This window comes from Lagenorhynchus albirostris, chromosome 8, assembly GCF_949774975.1.
Source record: "Lagenorhynchus albirostris chromosome 8, mLagAlb1.1, whole genome shotgun sequence".
Classification (NCBI taxonomy): Eukaryota; Metazoa; Chordata; class Mammalia; order Artiodactyla; family Delphinidae; genus Lagenorhynchus; species Lagenorhynchus albirostris.
Genome location: NC_083102.1, coordinates 29,770,471 through 29,798,369, shown reverse-complemented (window position 1 = coordinate 29,798,369; position 27,899 = coordinate 29,770,471). Strand labels below are relative to the sequence as shown.

General features: G+C 37.6%; 1 protein-coding gene across 1 annotated transcript in view; it reads left to right on the top strand.

The window, feature by feature from the left end:
- The first annotated feature begins 9,480 nt into the window (after positions 1 to 9,480).
- Positions 9,481 to 27,899, top strand: part of KCND2 (potassium voltage-gated channel subfamily D member 2) — a 474,303-nt gene continuing 455,884 nt past the window's right edge. The window contains exon 1 of the mRNA XM_060156003.1: positions 9,481 to 10,595. Coding sequence (XP_060011986.1) covers positions 9,481 to 10,595 — 1,115 coding nt within the window. The remainder of the gene's footprint in view (positions 10,596 to 27,899) is intronic.

Genomic DNA, 27,899 nt, shown 5'->3' with positions numbered 1-27,899 from the left:
GAAAAGTACATTTGCTAAACACAAAATAATATGGAACCTAGAAAGTTAATAAAAATAAACTGTATATTTTTCTATGGAATCATAGTTTTTGTGAAATGTTTGTAATTTATGATCAAATATTTGAAGGTAAAAATGTTGATTTTTTCTTAACATTTAACACTAAAACAAATGTGTTGTTTTAAGAAAAAATATGGTATATAAAATTTGAAGTTGCTAGACCTTAAGGTGTAACTCACAAAATTTCAATTACTGGCTAAAGGTTTTGCTTATTTTTCCAGTTGACTGAATTTCTTTCTTAATTCAGGAATTTTTTTTTTCCTAATAAGAGTATACAATGTTAAAATAACTTAATACAGTGTATTTAGGAAATGGGTGAAGGTGGTCAAAAGGCACAAACTTCCAATTATAAGATAAATAAGTCCTGGGGATGTAATGTACAGCATGATAACTACAGTTAACAATATTGTATCGTATATTTGAAAGCTGCAAAAATACAAATATTGTATATTTGAGAGTACATCTTAAATGTTCTCATCACAAGAAAAAAATTGTAACAATGTATGGTGATGGATGCTAACTAAACTTAAAATTTTATTGTGGAGATAAATTCACAATATATACATCTATCATATATATCAATCACATTGTATACCTAAAACTAATACAATGTTATATGTCAATTATATCTCAATAAAAACATAAAAATAAAATAAAATAACCTAATACAAACTCTTAGACAGAGTTGTCTGAGAAGAGATTCTAAGAATATAGTTAGATATACTAATATATATACATATATATAAAATCTAGATATTAAAATTTGCTTATAACTGTGAAAAGTTAGCATAAGTGATTAAAATATGGGTTGAACATATGAAGTGCTCCCCTTCTCCATGGTCATAGACTGACTCCCTGCCCTGGCCAGAGACCTCCCAGAGATGTGCCATGGGGGATGAGTAAGACAGTATGTATTGAATACCTGTCTGTGCAAATTCATCATCAGTACAAAAAACAACAAACTGGCAAAGAGAATTAACTATTGCAGATATTGGTGTGTTTATAGACCTAAAGGGATATGTGATTTAGGGTCAGAAGACCTGGAAATGAGAAAGTTTTTGTGACTCAGATGTACAATATAATCTTGGAAAATCATATAACCTCCTTGAGCTTTGTTTCCTATTGGCTAAAGTAAACATAAGAATAACACCCACCTCACAAGGACTTTTTGAGAATCAGCTGTAGTAGGTACACTGAGAAAGCACTTTTTTAAACAGCTATACACATGTGCATCATTTGTCTCATTGTTAAAGTAATTTGTTTTCCACTGTTCATCTTGGTATTAGATCAGCTTGATTCTCTATGAGTCTTTTAGAGAGTTATCATAATAATCTATAATGGAAAAAAGTACATATTAACCATCTAATTACTCATTCATTCACTCAACAAACATTCACTGTTTCTACCGCGTGCCAAGGACAATGGTAGATACAGAGGTTACAGACATAAAAGACCACTGCCTTCTCTTAAAGAGGTTACAGTCTAGTGGCTAAGAACAAGAAGGAAAGACAAATCTCATCTAATGTATTACAGCCTCTGATAGAGCACTTGAGGTGGACATCATTTTAAAGAGGTTAGAAAATGGTTCCTGGCTCTTGAGCTGAGTACTTGAGATGTGGGAAAGAGACTCATGAATCAAGACCCAGAATCAAGATAAAATACACCCAATTGTGAAAACTAAAAACAGCTGACCAAGACTGTGACTAAGCTAATATTAAGACATCATGAGATGAGACTTAACAGTTAGAAGAAGTTGAGACCCTGAAGGGTTCTATATTCTCTGCTAAGGACTGATTTCTGAAAAAAGATGGAAGAATACTGAAAGGGGTAGTGACATGATTACAAGTGCATTAAAAAACAAACAAACAAAAAAAAAACACTGAATAAAAGACATACAGGGGCTTCCCTCGTGGCGCAGTGGTTGAGAGTCCGCCTGCCGATGCAGGGGACACGGGTTCGTGCCCCGGTCTGGGAAGATCCCACATGCTGCGGAGCGGCTGGGCCAGTGAGCCATGGCCGCTGAGCCTGCGCGTCCGGAGCCTGTGCTCCGCAACGGGAGAGGCCACAACAGTGAGAGGCCCGTGTACCGCAAAAAAAAAAAACCCAAAACAAAAAGACATACAGACTGTGAAGGAAGAAATAATATTGACCCTGTCTTCAGGTAACATGATTTTTCCACATAGAAAACCCAAGAACTAATAAGGAAGTGCAACAAAATTGCAGCTACATGGGATGAAGTGAGAGAATGGCATGGACGTATATACACTACCAAATGTAAAAGAGATAGCTAGCAGGAAGCAGCCACATAGCACAGGGAGATCAGCTCGGTGCTTTGTGACCACCTAGAGGGGTGGAATAGGGAGGGTAGGAGGGAGACACAAGAGGGAGGAGATATAGGGATATATGTGTATGTATAGCTGATTCACTTTGTTACAAAGCAGAAACTAACATACCATTGTAAAGCAATTATACTCTAATAAAGATGTTAAAAATTTTTTTTTAAAAATTGCAGTACAAGATCAATACACAACAACCAATTGCATTTCTATATACTAACAATGAACATATAGAAACTGGAAATTTAAAAACGTACAATACTATTTACAATTGTGCCAAAGAAAATGAAACACTTAGTTATAGATATAATAAAACATGTACAGGATCTGCAAATGCCGATGAAAGAAATTTAAAAAAAAAGAGACCTAAATAAACAGAGAGACATACTGTGCTTATGGACTGAAAGACTCAACATAGTGAACATGTACATTCTATTAAATAGATTTATAGTTGTAATGCAGTGCCTATTAAAATCCCAGAAAGGTGTTTTGTAAACTTAGACAAGTTAATTCTAAAATTTATATAGAAAGACAAGGACCTAGAATAGCTAAATCAATTTTGCAAAAGTATAATTAGGTGGAAGGAATAACTGCTTCACATTAAGAGTTAAGATACAATTACAGTAATCAGGAAAGAGCGGTGTTAGTGAGGGGATAACACATATCAATGGAATAAAATAGAGAACCTAAAAATGGACCACAAAACTATACCCAACTGATTTTTGACCAAGTTGCAAAAGCAATTTGATACAGAAAGGATAGGCTTTTCAAGAGATGTTGTTGAAGCAACCAGCTATCCATAGGCAAAAAAAAAAGAAAAAGAATCTTGCCCTAAACTTTATATCTTATACAAAAAATTAAGGCAAAAATAGATGGACTTAAATTTAAAGTGTAAAACTATAAAACATTTAGAAAAAATAGAGAACATCTTTGGAACCTAGGACTAGGCAGAATTGTTAGACTTGACACCAACAGCATGATCCATAAAAAAGAAATTAAGAAAGGGAAAAAATCATTATACTCTTCTTTCTGTTTTTATGTATGTTCACAACTTTCCATAGTAAGTTTTTGCTGTTTGGTGTGTTTTTTTTTTTTTTTTGCGGTACGCGGGCCTCTCACTATTGTGGCCTCTCCCTGTTGCGGAGCGGCCATGGCTCACTGGCCCAGCCGCTCCGCGGCATGTGGGATCTTCCCGGACCAGGGCACGAACCCGTGTCCCCTGCATCGGCAGGCGGACTCTCAACCACTGCGCCACCAGGGAAGCCTGCTGTTTGTTTTATAAAAAGGAAAATTTGATAGACTGGACTTCAACAGAGTTAAAAATTCTTTTGCTTTGCAAAACATCTTGTGAGGAGGATGAAAAGACAAGCTATGTATTAGGAGAAAATATTTGCAGACAACATATCTGACAAAGAACAATTGATAGAATATATAACGAGCTCTCCTAAGTCAACAGTAAAAAAACCCCAAACCAAAACAAACAATCCAATTAAAAAATGGGCAAAAAAAGGAACATACATTTTGCTGAAGAGTATACAGATGGCAAGTACGCACATAAAAATATGTTCAACAAAATTAGCCATTAGAGAAATGCAAATTAAAACCACAATAAGATGTCATTATACACTGTCAGAATGGCTAAAACAAAAATTAGTGCTGATGCCAAATATTGGTGAGGACGCTGAAAAACCTTAACTGGTGGTATATAAAATGATGCAGCCACTCTGGAAAAGATTATGGCAGCTTCTCACAAAACTAAACATATACTATCCTGCCCCTAGGTTCTTCATAAACAATTTTTTTTAGATTCCATATATATGTGTTAGCATACGGTATTTGTTTTTCTCTTTCTGACTTACTTCACTCTGTATGACAGACTCTAGGTCCAATAAAGACGCAGACATAGAGAATGGACTTGAGGACACAGGGAGGGGGAAGGGTAAGCTGGGACGAAGTGAGAGAGTGGCATGGACTTATATATAGTACCAAATGTAAAATAGATAGCTAGTGGGAAGCAGCCGCATAGCACAGGGAGATCAGCTTGGTGCTTTGTGACCACCTAGAGGGGTGGGATAGGGAGTGTGGGAGGGAGACACAAGAGGGAGGAGATATGGGGATATATGTGTATGTATAGCTGATTCACTTTGTTATAAAGCAGAAATTAACAGACCATTGTAAAGCAATTATACTCCAATAAAGATGCTAAAAAAACCCACCCTAAACATATACTTATCATACAACGCAGCAATTGTAACTCTTGGTTATATATCCCAAAGAAATGAAAACTTATGTTCACACAATAACTTGTACATGAATGTTCATAGCAGCTTTATTCATAATAGCCCCAAACTGGAATCAACCCAAATGTCCTCCAGTGGGTGAATGTTTAATCATAGTGTGGTACTTGTCATCAATAAAAAGGAATGAGCTATCGATACATGCAACAATTTGGATGGATCTCAATATAACTGGACTGAGTGAAAAAAGACACTCTCTAATGGTTACATATTGCATGATTTCCTACATATAACATACTTGAATTGATACATTATAGAGGAGAACAGATTAGTGGTTGACAAGAGATAGGGGGCAGTGAAGGAGATGGTTATGGCTATTAAAGGGGATCCTTGTAATGGAAATCTTCTATATGTTCACTGTGATGGTGGTCACATAAATCTACATGTATGATAAAATTAAACAGAACTAAGTATAAACACATAAAAATTAGTGTATGTAAAACTGGTGAAATCTTAATAAGGTCCATGGATTCTATCAATGTCAATATCCTGGTTGTGAAATTGTACTATAATATGCAACAGTTCACTTTTGGGGGAAACTAGGTAATAGGTATAAGGGATTCCTATTATTTCTGTATGAATCTATATAGATTCATATCTATATAGAACCTATATGAATCTATAATTATCTCAAAATAGTTAAAAAAAATCACTCTAGGTACAGTATAAGGATAGAACGGTAATGAGGGTGGAATACACAAGGATCATTGGATGAGTGTGTTTATTTGTTGGGGGAAGTACTGAAAAACAGGACATGGACTATGACGCCTGCCAGGTTTCTTCCTTGGGCTTTATTCATCCCAAGGAGAGGAAACAGAAGGAGTAGCTGACTGGAGAAGAGAAGTGATGAATTCAATTTTGATTTTGCTGAGTTTATTTTCAATCAGCCAAGCAGAGTGTGTAAAATGATAATACAAGAAGGAAAACCAGGAATTTCTGGACAAGGGAAGAATATAGTGTTCTGCTGGATTCTGTATGCATACTCTTCATATAGCATTTCAACACCTGAATGAATATTAAAATATCAGTTACCTGCATATCATGGCACAGGAATTTTTGAACTCAGAGGCAAGAGCAAATATACTAAAATAGCTGAATCAAATGAATTGCATTTCCATTACGCATTAAAGTGAAAAGGAACTGAGTTACCCTCCATGTGTGTCAAGTTCTACATTGGTGTTCAGAAGTATTTTTCTGCTTAATCTTCATGATAGGCCTCAAAAGTTAAGTTTTACTATCTATAATTTCTAAACAGAGAAGTTAAGTAATTTGCCAAATGAAACAAAGGCAATGAGTAACTTATTGGGCTAGAATTTGAATCTAGCTGTGTTTAACTTCTAAGCCTACATCTTTCCACTATCTCAAGAAGCCTGTGGAGAGTCGGGGAGAGCAGACCATAAAACCTTCTTAAAAATGCAGGCTCTATATTATTGCTTATTTAGACGTTTTGTAGGGTTAAACGTATGCGTTTAGATTTGTAAGCGTTCAGTTCCCTACAGGCAAATTTTAAAGGTTCTGTTTAGGTCACTTGTCTCATCTCTACAGGATGGCATGCCAGTTTGGCATCAACCGATCATTCATGGCTTTCCATTCTCTGGATGCACCTGCATGTCTGCATTAGGAAGGGGTTAACTTTCTTATACTAATTGCTAAGTAGTCCCCTTCTTTTTATTTTCCAGTTAACAGGTCAGGTCGTTGCTGTTGTTTTCAGGTATACAGGCTATACAGATTCTTTAACAAGTATCTTTCTGCTCAACTAAGACAGATGAACAGCAGATATCTTCAGTTCTGTGATCCCAAACTTACACGATGCGTTAGCTATGACTTCATTAATTACTAACTTGGGATTCCCTAAGCCTCTACACCAGTAAACAAGTAAACAAACCAAAAATACCTTTCCATCTCTACAGAAAATCCTGTGCATTATAAGGTTTGTTTTTCTGCTTCTCTGGTGACTTTCTATATACTCCGTTTTTCAGTTCATGTCTTTTCTTTGAGGTATTCTATTTCAAAATCTTAAGGTTGACACATCATGCCTAAGATCTCTAGGGTCTGAAAGTTGATTCAATTTAAGGCTATACATCCAGTCCACTTACTTTACAAACCAAGAAGAGTCCAACTAGATCTTGAAAAGGTAATTTTCAGGTAGAAATTGGGCTCTCTCCTTAGTTAACATAGATGAAGCTTCACTGTTTCCAAACACTCTTATTATTGTTGTTGTTGTTCTTATTATTATTACTCAGTAATCTACATTTAATTTTGAAAGGCATTTCAACAGAAACTCTCCACATTACATCCCATATCCATCAAAATGCAGGCGTAGACCTGAGTAGCATATCTCCTATAAAGACTAAAAAGATGGGTGGGGGCTGGATTTGAGGATATTTATGTGATCTGATGCTCTGTTGGGTCAGTTCATTTTGATCCTTCACCTTTCTAAAGCATCCAGACCTGAGGTGTGGATTTAACTTCTCACCATTCACGCCATCTAGTGGTTATAAATGTTAGATGCTTGGTTTTAAAGAAGATTCCTAATGACTTGGGGGCGGGGTACCCGAAAAACAAAACCGTTGAAAGCGACAATTTCCTAGTCTCCCACATTACTTACCCCTCACAGGGACCCCTTTACTTTAATCATTTTAGGTGTGCGCATGGATGCGCAGAGAAAATGAACGGGAAGGCACACTCACGGAGACGCACGCCCCTCGACGCTGACATTTAGAAAAGGGTTCTAAATCCTTCCTGTCATTTGCAAAGGACAGGAAAAGGAGTTGTGGCAAGACCCCGACCAAGGAGGCTGTCTGACTTTTCAGCAAGTGGGACAGATGACATATTAACTCTTGCAACGTTAACATCTGGTTCGAACAAACCGAAAGACCGAGAAAGAGGAAAAAGCGCTTAAAAATTCCGCCGCGGGGCTTTGCAGGTCTTGCTACCCAAGAGCCCTCAGAAGACAGCCAATTCCTGCGTTTTCCGCTCTGCTCACCCTCCTACCCAGCTTCTCTCTCTCTCTCTTTTTCCTTCACTCCCGCCTCCCCGCCCTCCCGCCCCCCCCCCACGCCCTCACGCTCGCCTTGAACCGGGACCCAGGGAGGCAGAAGCAAGGCATCGGTCCCCTTCCTCCTCTCCTCCACCAAACCGCCGCAGGCGAGCGCGTGAAGCTTCCCTTTGTTCAACGAGGCTCGCACTCCTCCCCAGCAGATCCACCTGGATGCTCTCCCTCGGTGACATTTTGCGCCGGGGCTGGTGCGTGGCTGGGGTGGAGCGAGAGGAGCCCGAGGGGGCGGGGGCAGAGAAAGGTCAAGTCGAGGGAAAGGCAGGAGACGCCTTGCATAACCTGCGTGGTGGGGCGTGCGCGCGGTTATTTATTTATTTTCTCCTCATTTATTGATCGCACGAGCAAGAGCGGAGCGGGGAGCCCGGGGAGATGCAGGACCACCCACTGGCGGGGAAGCAGCAAGCAGCCCTCCCGCGCCCCCGCGCTGCCGAGCGCCTCTTGCCTCCGCGCTCCGGCGTTTGCCCGCGCCGGCCCCGGCCCCGCCGCGCCGCCGCCGCCGCCGCCGCCGCCGCCGCCACCGCTCGCCCGGCCGCCCCGCAGCCCCGCAGCCCAGCAGCCCCGCACCGCGCCGCTCGGGCCCCGGCAACCGCCGCGGCGCAGTAAGTTGGCAGGAGCGAGTCCCCTCCGTTCTCGACTCCCCCGCACCTTTTGAACTTGTTGCTGCTGCTCGGCTCGCCTGCGCCTGGCTTTTGGAAGGTGAAAAGGAGGAGGGAGGCACGGAGGAATGGGGGAAGGGGGAGAAGAGCTCGCTTGAGCTTTATTTATGCTCCCTCGGCGCATCGGATTCGGCTGCTCGCGAGCTGCTTTCTCAGCTTTTCCCGTTCCGGGTGCACCGCGAGGAGAAAGTCTCCGCAACTCAGCTCCGGCGCGCACTTCGCCAGGTATGTACCGCGGCCGAGGCGCGTTGTGCGCGGAAGCAGATGTTACTGCCGCGGCGGCAGTGGCGGCTGCCAGCTCCCGGGCTCTGTAGCTGTCACACTGCACCTGAGCTGAACTTGACAAGAGAGTAAAGGGGAGATTGGGCGAATGCTTTTGGCAGACACGGCGGGTGCTCGTAGACGTGAGGGAGGAGGATCTATATTAATGCCCTCTAGCCGCGTCCAACGCACAGCACTTCCGTCTCTGCAAATACGTCCCGAGGAGTAGAGGTGGCGACCGGACTCCCAAAGAGACGTGGGGCAGCGGCTGTGACCGAACCTCGGAAGCTACAACAACAGGTCTCCTTCTTGAGATTCCTTTGGCGGGAAGGGCCACTTGAAAAGGGAAGGTTTGAAAGAGCTGAAAAGGAAGGTGGAAGGGTTCCCTAATTCTTCAAAAGAATACCACTGAGTGTCTGTCCTTCGTCTCCTCTATCCTGCACGACACACACTCCAGACTGTGTTAAGGGAGAAATCAAAGACACCTGTTTGAAGAAATTGAGGCATCGAAAGTCACCTGTGTACTTATTTGTGCCGGGGCTAACCTGGTCCGACTGCAGGAAGAGGTTTGATTAGGTTTTGTTGGGTGTGATTGTTAGGACATTGTATTTTTCCCCCGTTACTCCAAATACCTGTCTTTGAGGGAAACTTGCCCTCTGAGAACTGTGACTTCACCAGGAGCCCTACCTTGGAGTAAGGCTGATACCTCTGGACCAGTAGTATTTGTTTGACGGGAGGAAGTGGGTGATTGTGGCTACTTTGAGTGACCCATTGTAGAGACTTGATTGCCCTTCTGGCCTGCACTTGAAGGAACCATGGCTGCGGGGGTAGCAGCGTGGCTGCCCTTTGCAAGGGCAGCGGCCATTGGGTGGATGCCTGTGGCCTCGGGGCCCATGCCAGCTCCCCCGAGGCAGGAGAGGAAAAGGACTCAGGATGCTCTAATTGTGCTGAATGTGAGTGGCACTCGTTTCCAGACATGGCAGGACACCCTGGAACGGTACCCAGACACTCTGCTGGGCAGTTCGGAGAGGGACTTTTTCTACCATCCAGAGACTCAGCAGTATTTTTTTGACCGTGACCCAGACATCTTCCGCCACATCCTGAATTTCTACCGCACTGGGAAACTCCACTACCCTCGCCATGAGTGTATCTCCGCTTATGATGAAGAATTAGCCTTCTTTGGCCTCATCCCAGAAATTATTGGCGACTGCTGTTATGAGGAGTACAAGGATCGCCGGCGAGAGAACGCGGAGCGTCTTCAGGACGATGTTGATACCGACAACACCGGAGAGAGCGCGCTGCCCACTATGACGGCTCGGCAGAGGGTCTGGCGGGCTTTTGAGAACCCTCACACCAGCACAATGGCCCTGGTGTTCTACTATGTTACCGGCTTCTTCATTGCCGTCTCAGTCATCGCTAATGTGGTAGAAACAGTGCCCTGTGGGTCTAGCCCAGGTCACATTAAAGAACTGCCCTGTGGGGAGCGGTACGCCGTGGCCTTCTTTTGCTTGGATACAGCCTGTGTCATGATCTTCACAGTTGAGTACTTGCTTCGCCTGGCAGCAGCTCCTAGTCGTTACCGTTTTGTGCGTAGCGTCATGAGTATCATCGATGTGGTGGCCATCCTGCCTTATTACATTGGGCTGGTGATGACAGACAATGAGGATGTCAGTGGAGCCTTTGTCACACTCCGCGTCTTCCGGGTCTTCCGGATCTTTAAGTTTTCCCGCCACTCTCAAGGCCTGCGCATCCTGGGGTACACACTGAAGAGCTGTGCCTCTGAATTGGGCTTCTTGCTCTTCTCGCTCACCATGGCTATCATCATCTTCGCTACGGTTATGTTCTACGCAGAGAAGGGGTCTTCCGCTAGCAAGTTCACCAGCATCCCTGCTGCCTTCTGGTACACCATCGTCACCATGACAACACTAGGGTAGGTGCCATCAAGGGAAATGGGATGGAGGTGGAATATGTGTGTGGTGGTTGTGCACCCATTTAAGTTATATACTTACTAAGAGCAAATAATCTTTCTCTTTCTTAAATGGGTTCAGGAAAATATTATCTAAATGGTTCTGAAGAACTCTTTTGATCTATGATATGAGTATGATGTAGTGATTGAAGTATTTAGGAAGTTGCTGGCCAGTGTTGAGTATTGATGCCTGAAAGTGATAAATCCAGAAAGAAATTTAGGAATTCCTGAATATAAAGATCATCAGTATTATATGTATGAAGACATAAAAATATAATGACAATGAAAAACACAAAATTTGTGTTCAAGTAAAGGTATGAAAATACACACTGTATATTGAAATGCCTAGAAAGTGCTTCAGTATATTGAACTGAAAAGTTTCCACGTATATTTGAAATATTATTTTCATGTGAATACTTCTGGCATGCATTTTCTCTCAGAACCATAATTCTCATTTTACAGCATTTTAAGACATAGATTATAGATATTATCAAAGGATTTTGTAATGTGTATGCACATATTCATATATATGCATTTTCATTATGGCTGATAAGTTATGCAGTGTTTTAGAATATCAGGGCTGAAACTGATCAACTCTACAAAATGCAGTGGAATGATATTTGCAACATATTTAAGTTTCTACGTTCATAGTTTCAAATAAAGAAGCAAGTGACTCTTACCACACTTCTTTTAAGAAACTACAGATCCCATCAGGCAATGGGTGCATATTCATTAAATACACATAGAGGGCAGAGCAGTATCTGATGAGATTGATGGTCACCAAGGGCTGGTTGCATTAGAGAATTTTGGGCCCCAATTTCCTTTTAGAATTCTTTTCTTTATTACTTTATTTGGTGGTAATCGTGTTTTGCCACCAAAGGGACATATTCTGAATTAATATTGTTCTTTAAAATAAAATTTAAGCTAGAATTAAGATTTTTAGATGATTGAAGAAAGATATGACGTTACTAATAATGTTAAACTGCAGAAAAGTAGCAGCATTTATATATTAGAGTATATAGTAAAGTAAAATGGTAAGAGCCTTTTACTTTTATGAGTTCTTAGATAAGCCAAGTAGTGATGTTAGTGCCCTTTCTTCAGCTTTATGCTGCTTTTCTTGCATGGTTAATCAGTTCAATAGGATTTGGTCATGGCTGTAAGAGAAAAAGTTATTCCCAAGGCTGCTTTTTAAATTTTGTGTTTCAGCCTAATTTAATTGCCTTCTTTAAATGACAGTGTGGTTAAAGTCAACTTAATTTTATTAGACATATTGTGTTGAACAGAATTCTCATGTTGTCCTATGGCTAACTAATGGAATATTTTATATGTGAAGAATTTTGGGCTAAGTCAAGAAATTATGTTAAAGTAAAGTATAATGACTTATGACTTTGATTTAGTCTCACATATTTTTGAAGGCCTACTAGTGGATTTTCAAAAATGAATCAGTGAAAGTTCTATAACCTACTGCTTATATTTCCCTTTTATCCTGTTGGTAATTTTGTGACACATTTTGAAGAAGATGCAGAATACTTTAGCAGTGCAGGTGCTTAGTTGTAACCAAGAGGTTTGTGTCTTGTTGTCTTTATGTCATTTGAAGTCTTTATTAAGGACAGTTGGATAGTATAAATCACTATCAGGACTTCAAATTAGAAGTACCTATGAATAAAAAGAGGACTCTGTTAAGAGGAAATGAAAGAAGTATTAAAAGGAAATATATTTTTAAAAATTAGGTGTCTGTGACAGTGTTTTTCATGAAGTATCAGTAAGTCATTTTAATACTATACGCCCTCTATCTGATTGAATTTAAGCATTGTTACAATGAATGTTGATGAGATGCTAATTTAATCTGGCTAGAAATTTCTATTCTAGACTTGAGAAGTAGTATTTTAAAACTTGTTTTCTGAAATGACTTTCAAATTTTTATTTTATTATCAAATCTATTTTTGTTTTCAGGAAAAGATGAGGAATTGTTAACCACTGATGACAATTTTTATTATATAAATAAAATGCTTAGAAGCATCTACTTTTTGAAATGAATTAAGAAACTAAATCACAATACCTGAGTAACATCTATGAAATGGTTTTAGTTCACGTGTTCTGAATGTTAGTATGTAAGAAAAATTAAATACACACACTTTCTCAGAACTTGGAAGTAAAATGGGAGTTACTTCTAAGACTTAAGTTCCACTATAGATGAAAATTTTAATTTTCAGGAAATTAAGGTAATTAATGATCCTGGTGTAATATAGCAGTCATGCTTTAAAGATGTAGAAATGTTGCAATCAAGATACAACCCATTTATTGGAGAATATATACGAACATTTAACAAAGCATATGCTTTATAATGTAGCAAAGTTTTCTCAAAAAATGTCTTCTGTTTCTCATCAAAATATATTTTAAATGTATTATACTTTTCTGAAAAAATAGATTAAAAAAATCCTGCCTTTTTGGTGTCTTAACTTTGGTTGCATTGTGACTCAATAGCTTCATTTAAGAATAGAAAGTATTAACAAAAGCCATTGCTTGAATTTATTTTTTACACTGTAGTCTTATACGATGAAGTGTAAGATACAAACTTTTTGGAAAATACTCGGTAGTTGCAGCTAAAATCAATCCGTGTCTGATAGATGACCAGGAATTTCCCATTACAGTCAATGAACTCTTTTTATGTGGCTGTTATTTTTAATGGAGCTAATATTCATCAATTAATGATAATAGAAGTGAAAATGCAATCCTAGACGGTGGTGTTTGAAAGTTCCAGCTCATACAAACATTATCTACATGAAAAGAAAGGGCCAAGAATTTTGTAATTCAGGACTGGCAGAATTATCTGCTACCTCTCAGGTCATTTTAGACAATATTCAGTTGGTTTTTCGGTCTGAAGAAATGAGTGGGTCTATTGTGTATTCATCTAATCATTTTTGTGCTCCTTGAAATAGCATATATATCATTATTCCATATTTTAACCATGCTCGTTACATAAGTAATTATTTAATTTGCTAGTAAAGTGAATGCTTTAAAATATAATTTGAAGTCTACCCATTTCCTATTAATTAAAGTATGAAACATCAAGAGCACAATTTTAGAAATCCATGAAAGAATGTCAGAAAGGTTTTTTTAAAACAATGTTTAAATTGGGTGGCCCTGTATATTTCTTCCTCCATTCAGTCCTTTCTTTCTGAGCATACTTGTTGACCTGCACTGGGCCCTGATGACCCTTTTACTTCCGGCCTCCCTCTTTTCTGCAATGTAACCTCTAGTTACTACCCTCAACTGCCTTGGGAGAATAAGAACCTGGAAGTCCTCTTTTGTCTTAATGACCTCTGGGCAGTAACATCCTGTTGTTATTTTTCATTTAGGTGGTAGTACTTAAATGGTGTCAAATTTAGGAAATTTCCAAACATTCACCCGTAATCAAAAACGATTTTACAAACATATATTTAGGTTCAGTTTACCATTGAACCTTAGGCTCATGACTTGTGAATTAGAAGAGGTACCAGGTGGCACATTAAATATTTGGGGAGCTATTATTTTAGGCAATACCTGCATTCTTGGTTTCCCTGCAAACCTGGGAAAACAAAAATTTCATTTATAGTGTACATTCATCAGAAACAAATATGGTAGAATTACGACTATGCTCCTAGAAAACTTAGTGTAGTTGTCTATTTATAAGACTATCAAAACTAAATCTATAATATTTTAATTTTGATATAGTTGGTAAATTGCTATTTTAAGAAACAAAAAAGCAAAATACTTTTACTGTAATTTTCCTAACAATGTATGAGGAAAATTCCTCTTTTTAGAATGGCATAATTGTAGGGGGATTATATATTTATATAAAATATGTCATATGTATGTCATATATGTTCTATTTCATATAACATACAAGTATGCTATATATCCCATACAACATATACATATATTAACTGTGTTGTATATGTTATATACTTTATATAGTACATGTTATAAAGTATATATTATTAAAAAGAAGAAGAAACTTTGAAATATCTTCCTTCTATTCATCACTATTCTGACTACATAGCTTTGGGGAATGTTGGGAGTGTATCTTGTGGAATCATTTATGTAGAGACTTCTGGTTTACCCAGCAATACTGAAAATGGATGGAATTATAGTTTCTCCTGTGTCAGCACCTATGCATGAATATTGCCAACGTGTTAATCAAATACATCTTCACGAGGTGCCGGGCCGGGGGGGCGGCAGGGGGACCAAAATTTATCTTTTGGGTGAAGAGCCATTCTATGAGTAACATCCATTTTTCTTTTGGCATACTATACCACATTTTTTACAGAGTTCTTTATAGAGCATGTTAATTGATGAGAGCTGAAAATGAACTTTTAAAGAGATGTAGAAAATGTGATATGTATTCCTCCTTTAGCATTACAGGGAACCAAATCTTAAGTGTCTTCATTTTGTTTTAGTCACCATTTGAATTAGAGATAACATTTGACGTGACGTATGTATGTTTTGAAAGTGTGTATTCCCCCAGCTTTCTATGTCTTTTTCTATAAGCCTTTGCTTGGCTGCGAGACAGAGGCATGTCAGGAGGAGATGAGATGTGTTCTCCTGGCACGGCATCCTAGAAAAGGGACCGGTTTCTAATTTTCAGTGGGTCTGTTATGATTTTTTTTTTCTTTTCAGGATTTCCCTTTAGAGTACAGATAGACTTGATCTTATATATATTTTATTTGTATAATTACTACATTTAATTCTGATGTCATGTATTTGTCTAAACTTTTCTCCCAATTATACTCATCTTTGAAAACGAGTTCATGAAGTTCAAATTTCTTATTCCCTAATTTCTGAATTCCTGGTGGAAGGAAACTTAGCTGTTGTCTATTTAAAATCTGTCATTTTACACATACACAATTGTTTTTGGCCTGCCCATAGTTACACAATTAAATATCAGTAGTACTTTTTGAAATTTCAATTTTCTACTCTTTTTTTTCCCCTGAAGACCTTAAAACATTATCTAGAAATGTGCAGTACTAATTAGCTGGGGGTTACTGCAGACGCTCAGGGATAAGAAAGGAATAAGTATGTTCTTTATTCTATTATTTTAATGCATTTCTCTCCTAGTTCTACTCTCTATGATTTACTCTTTCTACATCCCTCAGTATCACTGCTAGCTCTGCATTTATTCATACAGTACTGGAGTTTATCATGAGGTGCCCAGTTGATATAACGCAACCCTGTGTTTCTCATCTGGTGAACTCTTAGGCCATTTGGGGGAAAACTACTTAATGGTGAAATTTTACCTGGCCTGATGGAGAAGAAAATAAATCAGTTACTTTGTCTGAATTATCTATAAAGGAGTTGGCCTGTAGATTGTTAAAAACTGTACAATTTAACTTCTCTTTCATTGAAAGAAGGGGAAAGGTGAAAAGAACTTTCCCTGAAAAGGAGGTATGATTCTTCCTGCAGAGCTGTAAGAATGATTTCACTCTTTTTTTCCCCTACTCTCCATGTGTCTTATATTGTTTTCCGAGCATGAGTATATATATAGAAATAGACAATTGTTCTCCCACTAACTTCAGCAGCTAGATTTGACGGTGTGAGTTATGATCTGGTATTGAAAAGAAACCCAGGGTGGAACACCATCTCTACATTTCTGTGTACATTTGCATATCTCCTTGCATTAGTAGATTCCACTGGATTTTTTTGCCCTTTAATTTTCTCCTTTGAGAGCCAGTCTTTACACGGACCTTCTCCATGAAGCCTTCTCAACCTCCCAAGCCTACATCTTCTATAGTTGGAATTACACTTGACATTAGTAAGTGCTATTTTTTTATATAATTTATGGTTTTACTTCTTGCCTGCCTAGCTACATTGAAAGGCTTTTGAGGTTTGGGTCTATACCTTTTGGAGACTTATTACCTGGTTACTGTGTTGCTGATCATGCTGTGAGATGATACATGCACACCATGGAGAGCTCCTTAGCCATGGACCAGTGCCATCTCAACATTAGCAAGAATCGACTAATCTAATCACATGCTTTGTTCAATGTTAACAAATTTCAAGTTTTTTTTTTTATTTGAACACTTTGTCTTTGAATGCACTACAATCCATCCTTTTTATTTTTCTCTTTTAACTAGGGAGGGCTGTAACTCATTCTTCTCTGCAAAGGTTAGAATTAATGGCTGTCGATGGCTATTTCCTTAATCAGTTTGCTTTCTGGTGAAGGCTGGGTAGATTGCAGGTGCCTCTGGGAAGCATATGGAAACAGGTGCCTCTGGGAAGCAGGTGCCTCACTTATAATGTAAGTGAATCTGCACAGAAATGTACTGCCTTCTCTTTCAAGTTCAGTCCCCTATCTAAATACGAGTAGCCCAAGTGACACATGGGTCAAAAAGATACCTGGGTGACAGTCACTAGAAAGGTGTTCTCTTTCTTACCCAGTAAACACAAATTGGCACTTTTTTCCTTTATTCAGGTGCACTCATTTCTGCATAGAATGGAATTGTTTAAAAATAGAGAACTATTGTCTGTAAATGACACATGAGATAAATGTATTCTCTGTTCAGGAAGAAGTTTTCATTCTAAGCGATTAAAAGGCAGTTTTACAAAATGTAAATATACGTGTAGATACATATCCTGGCATGGTGCAATCCATTTTGCATTGGAAGTTTTGACAAGTCTGTTATGTAAAGAAGATCATAATCATAAAAAGTGTGCGGAGAATAAGTGAGTTATCAGAAGTTAATAATGAGAAAAAAATAATGTAAAAGAGTAGGAAGACAGTTGAAATAATGTCAAATAGAATGGGAAGGTTTTGTTCTAAAAGTAAAAGGTCTTGTCTTTTTTGCTCTTATGTGGGCCTGATTCTTCCATCTTCCTCACTTTCCTCACTTTTAAAAATACCAGTAATAGTGCTTTGGGAAACCCAAAGTCTTACCAGTAACTTATGCTCTTAGGAAATCAAAATGTGACTCATAGTGTTCAATTCCATTTAACAGACTTTGGTTGATCATTTACTACCTGTCATTGACCATGGCAGTAAGCATAACTGCTGACTTCCAGACCTTAAGAACTGTGTATTCTAGTAGGAGAGGCAGAAAGTGAACACAGATATATAATTCCAGGCAGTGGTGGGTGCTATTAATAAAATAAGTCAGGGTAAGAAGTGTGCTGTTTTGTATAGGGGACAGACAAAGCCTTTCCTAGGGGAATATCTGAGCTGATGGCTTTCTGAAGGGATGAAGGGAGGCCTGTGAATATCTGGATGAAGAGTTTAGAAGAAGAGAGAAAAGTACCAAGACCACAAGGTGTATTCTCCCTAAGGCCACTGTAATTGAAGTAAAGCAGGGGAGGGGCTTCGTAGCAAATACTGTCCGAAAGGTTGTTGGGATGAGATGATGTAGGTCATTGTGGACCACAACAAAGATCTTTGATTTCATTTGAGACATAATAGACATTAGAGAGTTGTGAGCATGGTAGGGATGGGATATCGTTTCTGTATTACAAGATTCATTTGTAGAGTTGAGAAAATTCTGGGTGATGTTTCTTAGTGTGGATGGAAAGACCATCAGAATTAGGACCACCTGGGACACTTACAAAAACGTAGACCCTTAGCAGCCACCTAAAACAATTGAAATAATGTCTGGAGGTGGGAACCATGACAACTGCATTTTCACTTCTCTCATAAAATTTTAAGAACCAGTGATTCTTAAAATTTCCAGTGATCTGGAAGATTGTATGTTAAGGATAGCTCTGATATTCTAATCTGGGAATATTTTTGATCTTGAGCTAGTAATCTTTTGAAAGGAGGTTAAAATACACTGTTTAAAACAATGACTCTTTGATCCATGGGTGAATTGAAGTGCATTTCTAATATGCAAGTGGGTTTAATTTCTATATAATTTTGTAATTTGTCTGTAAATAAGGGAACACTGAAAAATGACACTTTGGTACTTGTTTGTTTATTGTACTGGCCTCCTATGGCAAGTACTCGACATCCCTTAGGCATTATATACATATTCCACCTTTCTCTCTTAAGAGAAAACTAACTTTTCATTGGTCTGAAGAGCTTTATTCCATTTCCTTGATAACAGATAGTTGGCATATATTCGTGAGTATGCAGAGTTCATCATACAGTCTCATGTGAATTATTATTTTCATCTTTTGTCCTTAATTATTTGTCATTCCTTCTGGCTGGGATTTGGGCTGTGGAATTTGCATTGAGAGAGACCTGTGAGGGACAATAAAAACTAGAGCTGGAGAGGAAAAAAAACCAAAACCAAAACCAAAACAACGATCTAGACGAAGTAGCAAAAGTGCTAGTTTTTAATATTACCTAATGAATATATATGTAGGAAGATAGATAGAAATTGAATAATCTTCAGTGTAGGTGATAAATGGATTCTTTTTTTGCAAAAGCCCCATCTTATCTTGTGCCAAGGCACAAGGTGATGTGGATAATGGACATTAGTACTACTCTTCTGCAGAGCAACTAGAATAAAGACGATACAACTGCTTCCTTTCGGGAGTTGGGGATTGTGAGCTTTTAAACTTACTGATTTCCTAAACTGTCAGGCATGGGTGGGCTGAGCTTTCCTCAGTGGGGGCAGAAGCTAACTGGCCAACTGATCATAATGAACATAAGGAATATGGAGTCTTAGATCGGGGTCTGTGAGTTAGGGAAAAGCTTATGAGAAGCCAAGACAGCACCCAGTGTAAAGTCAATCTAAATCTCATGAGACCAGAATTTTCTTAGAGTATATTTTTTCTTTTTCCTCTTTTTTTTTTTCTGTATAAGCAGAAAATTGATTCAAAAGGATTTACTTTTCAAAGAGGATAATTTTTAATCACATGTCAGGGATTTCAACTGTGGAGGACCTAAATATAGAAAACAAATTACTAGTGCATTCTTAGATTATAATTGAGCATAAGGGAAGTTTTGTGTAAAAATCCACAGAATGGCTGATTTGATGTTGAGCTTTTTAATTGGCTTTTCGTGGCTGCTAGCCTGTCCAAAATGACTTCATAGTCTTTCTTGGTAAATATAGGGAAGTATGTAATGAACGTTTTCCCGTGAGGTCTAGGTGCAAAGAGAAGGGTCTTGGGAAAGGTTGATTGAAGATTCCTATGGCCAGGAATTGAAATTCACTTCCTGCCTTGAAGGATGCTGTCTGATTAGCTGTGGCTACAGGATTTCTGGTTATTAACTTTGGTAAAAGGAGGAAACTTTTGGTCAGAAGTTATGATTCAGTCATAAAAGTCCTGATAAATGTAATCTCATGGAAACTTAAATGTCTCTTAGTGTCAAGATCAAGAGACCTGCCATGACATTTCGAAATCTTGGTTTGAAGTGAGATTAGTTAAGATGATGCAGGTTTATTCCAAGTCAGATAAATAGGAAAGACAGTTTTATCAACCCTCTGTATTGCCACTTTTGCTGAACAAAATATATTTGGGGAGAGAGAAAAAGGGAAGGAGAGGGAGGGAGAATATGAATGAATGAATGAATGTGTATGTGTGTAAGGAGATAATCTGACTTATAATAGGGCAAGGAAGAGTCTAGATTTATTGGGCCCATACTTTCTGGCAGGCACCACCTCCATAGACATAGCAGTGATATTTTTTCATACCATGCATGGGCTGTCCTTGCTTTGCCACATTTTCATTCCCATTGTCAAGAATGATCAATGAAAATAAGTTAAATAATTATTCAATAAAATGGGAGCAAGGAAACCAAAATACGGCCTCTCCTTCAGAAACATGTTTTAGTTCACACAGCTAGAACTGTTATTTAAAAAAATCAAGCAAATTCTTTTAGTTAAAATAGGAAGCTGTAACCAAAAACAATAGAACATGTTTGAGAAACAAGTCTGAATTTGGATATGAAGTTCTTCTAGGAGAATATCAGAGAATATTCAACAGAAATTCATGATCCTGATCAGGTACCCCAGTAAAGGAATCTTAGGCTTCTACCAAAGATTGGAGCCAGACAGAAACATCAGACAAATACCACTCGCACCGTGCTTCAAAGTTCTGACCTGCTACTGAAATCTGCAATATTTTAAAAAATGGATTTAAAAATTTTAATCCAGAATATATTTTAATTGGGTCTATAATTTTTGTTCACTTTTATTTTAGTTGATTTAGAAGAATCTTTTATTGAAGAGCTACACATGCAATTTATTTTTAATAATTTGTTTCTGAGCTCATATTGTATTTCTGTTCATTTGCAGTATCCCTAGGAACCAATTAAGAAAAACAATCCCTGGATCTAAAATGATCTGCCTGTAGCCTTGTTGTGTTTAAGGTGCCTCAATATGCCTGCTGACAAAAGTTCTCTCTTCAGAGAACCTCAGACTTTAGTTGAAATCTCTCCTGCAGGTTTTCTAACAATGCCTAGAACATTGCTTTGTGGATCATGGATGCTTAATAAAGATTTTTTTTTTTCCTTTTTACTGTAGAGTTAAGTGTCCAACCCACTTTAGGTACTTATATCACTCATAATACTTTGTAGCTACTTCTCTCTCAGCTACACACATTCTCTGACACACAAATATCTGCATACAGAAATAAAATTCCCGCAGATGCAAAGTCTTCAGCTCAACGTACATTAAAAAATTACACATGAAATAAATGTCTAGAGTTTTGACATGCTGATTTTATTCCTCTGTAAAACTGTTCTCCAAATGCTTATTCACTTTCCTTAACCTTCTAAAGAAATCCTCTACATTTCTGTATTATTTCTCTCATCTCTGTGCTTTGGCTCATAGCTGTACATATCTATCCTGGGCCATTGTTCTGAGCTTCAACAAAAATTTCCAGATTTATGCCATCAGGAAATATTATGGCCTTGGCTTTTATAGACAATCAGCATAAGAAATGGCCATTTAGAGAATATTTCCAAATCTAATGCAAAACCATTAGACATAAGACTATTGTCTAGCTAGCACGTTACTCACTATCCCATGTACTAAGAGCTATGGAAGTGTATATGTATTTTTTTTTTCTTGTATGCTAACTCCATTAGAATTTAGAAGTTTCCTGTGTGACTGGTGAGAAGAATTTTCAGGCATGTCTAGGGTCACCAGTAATGGATGGCATGGCCAATTAGTGATGTCAGCCATGGTGGGGCATAGAGGAGGCTTTTGTTACCTGGCATAAGCAGCCTCAGTGGCAGAAAAATGCAGAGTGTATTCTGGGCACAGTGCATAGATTCCTTTGACATTCAAATATCTGTCGAATGTTGACTGAACAAAAATCTGGAATTACTTGTCACGTTTTAAATCTTAATAAATTCTGCTCTGAATTAATTTGAAAGTAATTATTGTCACACAATAATTTATAAGTTATATTTGTTATATTTGTTCACTTATAAGTTATATTTGTTCTCATATGTGTATGTTTTACTTTTCTCATGTGTTTTGACCCTCATAAGTGATCAATAAATATCCTTGGAATAAATGAAAGTAAATTAAAAATGTCTTTCTGAATACAAAAAAATTCAATTCATATTTGTGAAATTAGAGAAACAGTTCTAGCAGGAGGATGGAATAGAGATTGAATTAGATGACATTTGAATCTTGTTTTATGGTCTGAACACTTGAGCACCCTAAATAATCTGTGATACATGACGTATGACTTTACCTCTCTATAATATTGTTCTCTGTAACTGTCTCTCACCATCACCTTAGAATTGGTATTTATTAATAATCTATGAAACTGATGTACATCAGGTGTTGCATTCAGTTGAACATGCTGGAACATTACTGTTTAACAGAAAAAAATGTGATGCCCAGAAAAACAGAAAAATAAATGCACGGTCATATGCAAAACCTAACAAATAAACATAGAATCCAGATTTCATTTAACTCAATTTATTGACTATCCCTATGTGCCAGACAATATATGCTTGGCACTATGAAGAAAAGAAATAAGTATGAAAGAATAATTTCTATGCAGAACTGGAATTTTAAATCCTGGCTCTTCTCACTGGCTGACTCTACAGAGCCTGGATGCAGTTTAAAGATATATTTGTGTTTGCACTGTATAAGATGTGTGAAGAACTTTTTAACGCTCTGAAATGAGTGATTGTTTGCCTGAGTTGGAAAGAACAAGAGTCAACCATCAATTCTTGTAGTCAAGTTAGAGACTGTGGAGCAAATGAAATTACAAGGATATTTGAACAGGGTTATTCTCCTATCGGGGCCTCCTTTCCTCCTTTGAGGCCTGTCCTAGTAAATAGGAAAGAATGGCTAGGATGCATGTGAGCTAACTTTTGAGTTAGATAGCTGTTGGTTTTCTCTTAATTTTTTTGTGGGTAAAATATAATTGGTATTTGCTTTTTTTCCAAATGGTTTAAGATTGCCTATATCCATTGTAGTTTCAAATGATTCAAAACATCAATTTATAAATAGTTTAGTATTACCATTGAAAATATTATAATATTTGCTCTTTAATATAAATATGTTGATTCAGAGATAAGTACACTGAAATATATTAAGTCTTTACGTGTTCTATATTTTGAAAGACCCATTTCTATAATAAGAAAGCAATTAATTTAAATATTACCTCTCAATTTTCTTAGTGCTTTTGCTCCCTTTGTTCTAATTAACTTTTACTTATTTGCAGCGATATCCAAATCCCATTTGATTTCATGTTATTTGCTTAAGCCATCATACTCCATGAGACTTACATAAATTCAGTAACATGTTCACAGATATAGACATTTAAGTGAGATTTTTCAAACAGTAGTTCTTTATATTCTTAGAATCATAGAATCTTGAAACTAAAAACTTCTTGTAGATCACCTGACTCAAACTTCTACCAGTTGAAAGCCCCTCTTTCTAATATATTCTCTATATTTATATGGCCTTCTATGAACTTTTCTGAATAATCTATGTAATTGGAAGTTTAAGGCAGCACAACTCATGTTTTTATCAAGTTTTAAAACGTTGAGCTGACATGGAACACCTTTCTCTATCACTGGTTTATCCAGATTAGGTTTTAGAGACTGAACAGAATGTTTTCTTTTTCACATCTTTTCCAGGGCTGTACTTGAAGAGAGATATCATGTCCCTCCTTAGGCTTTTCTCTGCTAGGGTGACTTTCTTAAGTCATTCAAACTTTGTCATGTAGTGTGATTTCTGGACTCCCCTCATTGCCTTGATCTCAGATATCTGAAGTTGATCTGACTGGAAGAAAGTACATTGAGGTCATGACCTACAGTGACACTAATACTGTGTATCTCTGAATAGGGCCTAAATGCAATGACTTCTATCGATCTTGCGGTAAAATAACAGGTCTTTTATTTTTACTTGAAGTGCTATAAAACCTTTCTTTCTTCTCTTTCCTTATACTGTTTACTACTTGAGCATAAATTCTATCAGATTTTTTAAATCCTTGCGAAATTTCATTCTGTGAGCTAATAAAAGTGCATTGTTTGAATGTTAACCTAGCTACATGGCTCAGATTTCTCCATGCATCTGTTTAATTGTATTATAAAAATGAAATAGAACACACAATAGACAATGTTCTTCTGGAAAAGCTATATAGGAGTCCTTCTCATCAATGGAAGTGTTTATCCATATCATTGTACCTGAAAGCATCTAGCCAGTGCAAACAGACATTTAAAATCCAGTAGGGAAGGGAGAAGAGAAGGAGAGAGTATATTAAAAATCCTAATTGAATTGTTCTAGCACCCACGGGCTAGTCTGGTTCTGTTTGACCAGAGGCTGAGGTTCATTCAGGTTTCTGATGATTTTTCCCATCACTCCCTAGGAAGATCATTAATAATGAGCCTATTAAGATAACTGGGATGGAGAGAGGAAAAGGGTCAGACATGCAGCTTTCCTGTTCCTCCTTATTTGATCAGATTAATTCCATGACATAAAAAATGGAGATGATGATGATCATGGTCATCATCATCATTATAACAGGAGCTCTCATTTAATGAGTAATTACCCTGGGTCAGGCACTACACTAAGCTCTGCTTTACATACATTGTTTCTTATAACATGTGATTCTGCAATATAGGCTTTGCTTTTATTTCACAGGTAAACAAAATGTGACTTAGAAAGAATTGATTAGTTCTGTCTCCAAAACATGTACACTATCCTCAGAAACACGTAAGTCTAGAAATTATTTATATTTGTCAAGTAACTAGTAGTAGGACTGTAAACTGCTTTTCTAGAGGTAGAAATGCTGTAGAAAGAGGCTTGGTTCAAAGTGTGTCAAGACCAGCAATGACAAAACTAGATTTCCTGCTCTTGAAGTGTAATTAGAAAGACTATTATAATAGACTGTTCTAGCATGTGTTGTTTGTGATTTGCACCATTCCTAATTGAAGTCATTCAAGACGAAACCTAATCCTTAACACAGTCATTCTAAAATAGTTTAGTGAAAAGGCGGGCAGGTTGTGGAGCCTTGTTTATTTTATCTTATTGCAGAGGGAAAAAGAACCTCTAGGATGTTTTCTAACATCTTCTGTTTGAAGTTATCCAAGCATCTTTGAAATGATACATGACTGGATAAAATACACATTCAGTACAGCAGAGAGGATTGATTGTGTCACTACTTTAGAAATAGACTTTATATTGGCTACAAGAAGTTAGTTGTAGGGGCTTCCCTGGTGGTGCAGTGGTTGAGAGTCCGCCTGCCGATGCAGGGGACACGGGTTCGTGCCCCGGTCCGGGAAGATCCCACATGCCACGGAGCGGCTGGGCCCGTGAGCCATGGCCGCTGAGCCTGCGCATACGGAGCCTGTGCTCCACAATGGGAGAGGCCACAACAGTGAGAGGCCCGTGTACGGCAAAAAAAAAAAAAAAAAAAAAAAAAAGTTAGTTGTAGACTTTCATCTGACTTGCTTATTAGTATGTCAGTGGTAATGAACATATATAAGTCAGAAAATGATGCCAGCTTACACTTGATAAATGGACAAACAATATTTTCAACAATCTTAATCTCTTTGTTTCTTCCTGGAAGTAACTTATTACGTTATCTCTGATTTATAAAATCACTAGATTATTAGTGCCTTAAAAAATAAACAGGTATGATTACAAAGTATATATTTATAAAGACATTTTCATGTAACTTAAAATTTAGAGACAACATACATTCAGATTATAATGAGCATCTTAGAATGGTTTCATAGTTTACTAAAAATTAATTAGGACTTGACTGAAAGCCATTCCTATGATGAAAAATTTATAAAAATCATTAATGTGGTGAAGATTTCCAAGGAAACTATGCTTGTTAGGTAAACACTATGGCCTGTTATTGTGCATTTAACTTCTCTACATTTCTATTATGTATATTGTAGCTATGTACATAGATATGTACACATACATACATACAGAATATATTTGAGAGGCATCTATGTTTATTTATCTTGTACTTTCTCTCGTATTAAAAACTTTTAGAGGTCAGGAACTGTATCTAACTTAATTTGATCCAGCACTCTGGGCATTGAATACATTATTTTGCTGATTTTTATGTTGGTTTTGATTAAAATATGCAGTATACTGTTTATAAAGGGAAATTATCTCAGCTTGGAGATAATGATTTTCAATATGTAGCACTAAGAATTCATATTGAAAACAAGGAAGCAAACTCAATAAAACATCAGTTTAGTTCAGCTTTGGCTGCAAGAATATTAAAATGTTCTGTTTCAGTAGCTATTAGAAAATATCAAGATTCTATTCTTTCATTTATTCAGAAAATATTTCCATTCCTACTCTGGGCATGCTCTTGCTAAGTGTTAGGGATACAAAGATGAATGAGGCGTAGTTTCTGCCTTGAAGGCATATGCGACAGTGTAGTCTCTCTCTCTCACAATACACACACACACACACACACACACACACACACACACACTCACACACACACACACACACACTCACACGCACATGCACATTACAATGTGAAGGGTACAGTAATAAAGTTATGCCAGGGAATTATAGGAGACTTGGAGAGGGACACCTAATCTAGCTGAGTCTCTAGGGAGTCTCATAGAGGGCTTGCTGATAGTGAGTCTTGAATGAACTACTTAAGGATGAGTATGGGCTCTTAAAAGAAATGAGGATGGAGGGAATAACAAAAGCAAAGGTCTAAGTAGGGTATTTTAGCAATAATACGAATATTAGATATTATGTGTTAGTATTTACTATGTATTAGTAATTGTACTAATGGTTTTACATGGATCCTCTAGTTTTTGTCGTACTATAACTTTATAGAAATTTGCAATTTCTATCAATATTTTGCAGATGAGTTAGTACAAACTCAAGAGTCCAAATATGGGCAAGTTAGGATTCAAGTGCAGGCATCCTGACTCCAAAATCCCTGCTAGCAAGCACCTTTATACAGTCTTGACTTTTGGGTTGGGATACTCTCAATGCTTTAGAGTGGCTATAAACTGCTCCCCAAAGAAGGATTCACAGCGATTGGGCTGGACTCCCTACCGTGAGAGTTCATGGAAATTTTTGAGGTAAACACTGAATACTCAAGTATAACCTAAAACAATTGGACTTCTTTTTCATGTGCAGTACTAAAGACTTAATTCTGTTTTTCACACATTGAAAAGGTTGGCATAACTCTTCTAGTGCTGGAGAATTTATCTGTAGTCATTCAGTATTCTTTTGACAGGTCAGGATTGCATTCGTGTACAGTATCAAGAAGTGTAAGTGTTGCATCTGAAGTTGACATGTCTTCCAATTCCTGAAAGCTGTGTTTAAAACAGACTGTTTTGTTCCAACTGACGTGTTTGAGGTCATACTTCAAATGTGGTGACTTGTCCCACAACATTTTCAAAAAGTTTCAAAGTGCTGGATCTCATCAAGTTAATTCCTAGGACCATGGAGAAAGGAAATCTCTATTTCAGTTTAATCTCTTAAAAGTGGATTCCTGATTTCAGATATTTTTTCTGAGAAACACTTCATCCTAATGACTAGCTCCATATTATCCTTCACTTTTAGAAAGGCAGAACTGAATATGTGCCTATAGTGTGATCATACGGGAATATTGATTATTTTTTTGAAGAAGCCTCTTTTAGTCCATAGTGAAGTAGTCTAAGAGTGAATTCTTTATAGTCATCCTAATTATCTGGGTGGTGCTCATCATATAAATTTGGAAGAATACTTTAAATGCGATACTGTACTATACATAGTTACTGAGAGAAGCAGTGTTCCAATACTTAGAGAAATGAAGAATCAAACATTTGAAGTAGTCTTTGGCTCTTCTGGCTAGGTCAGAAGAAACCAGAGCCAGAGCTGGAAAAGAGACATCATTACAAAGAGCCAG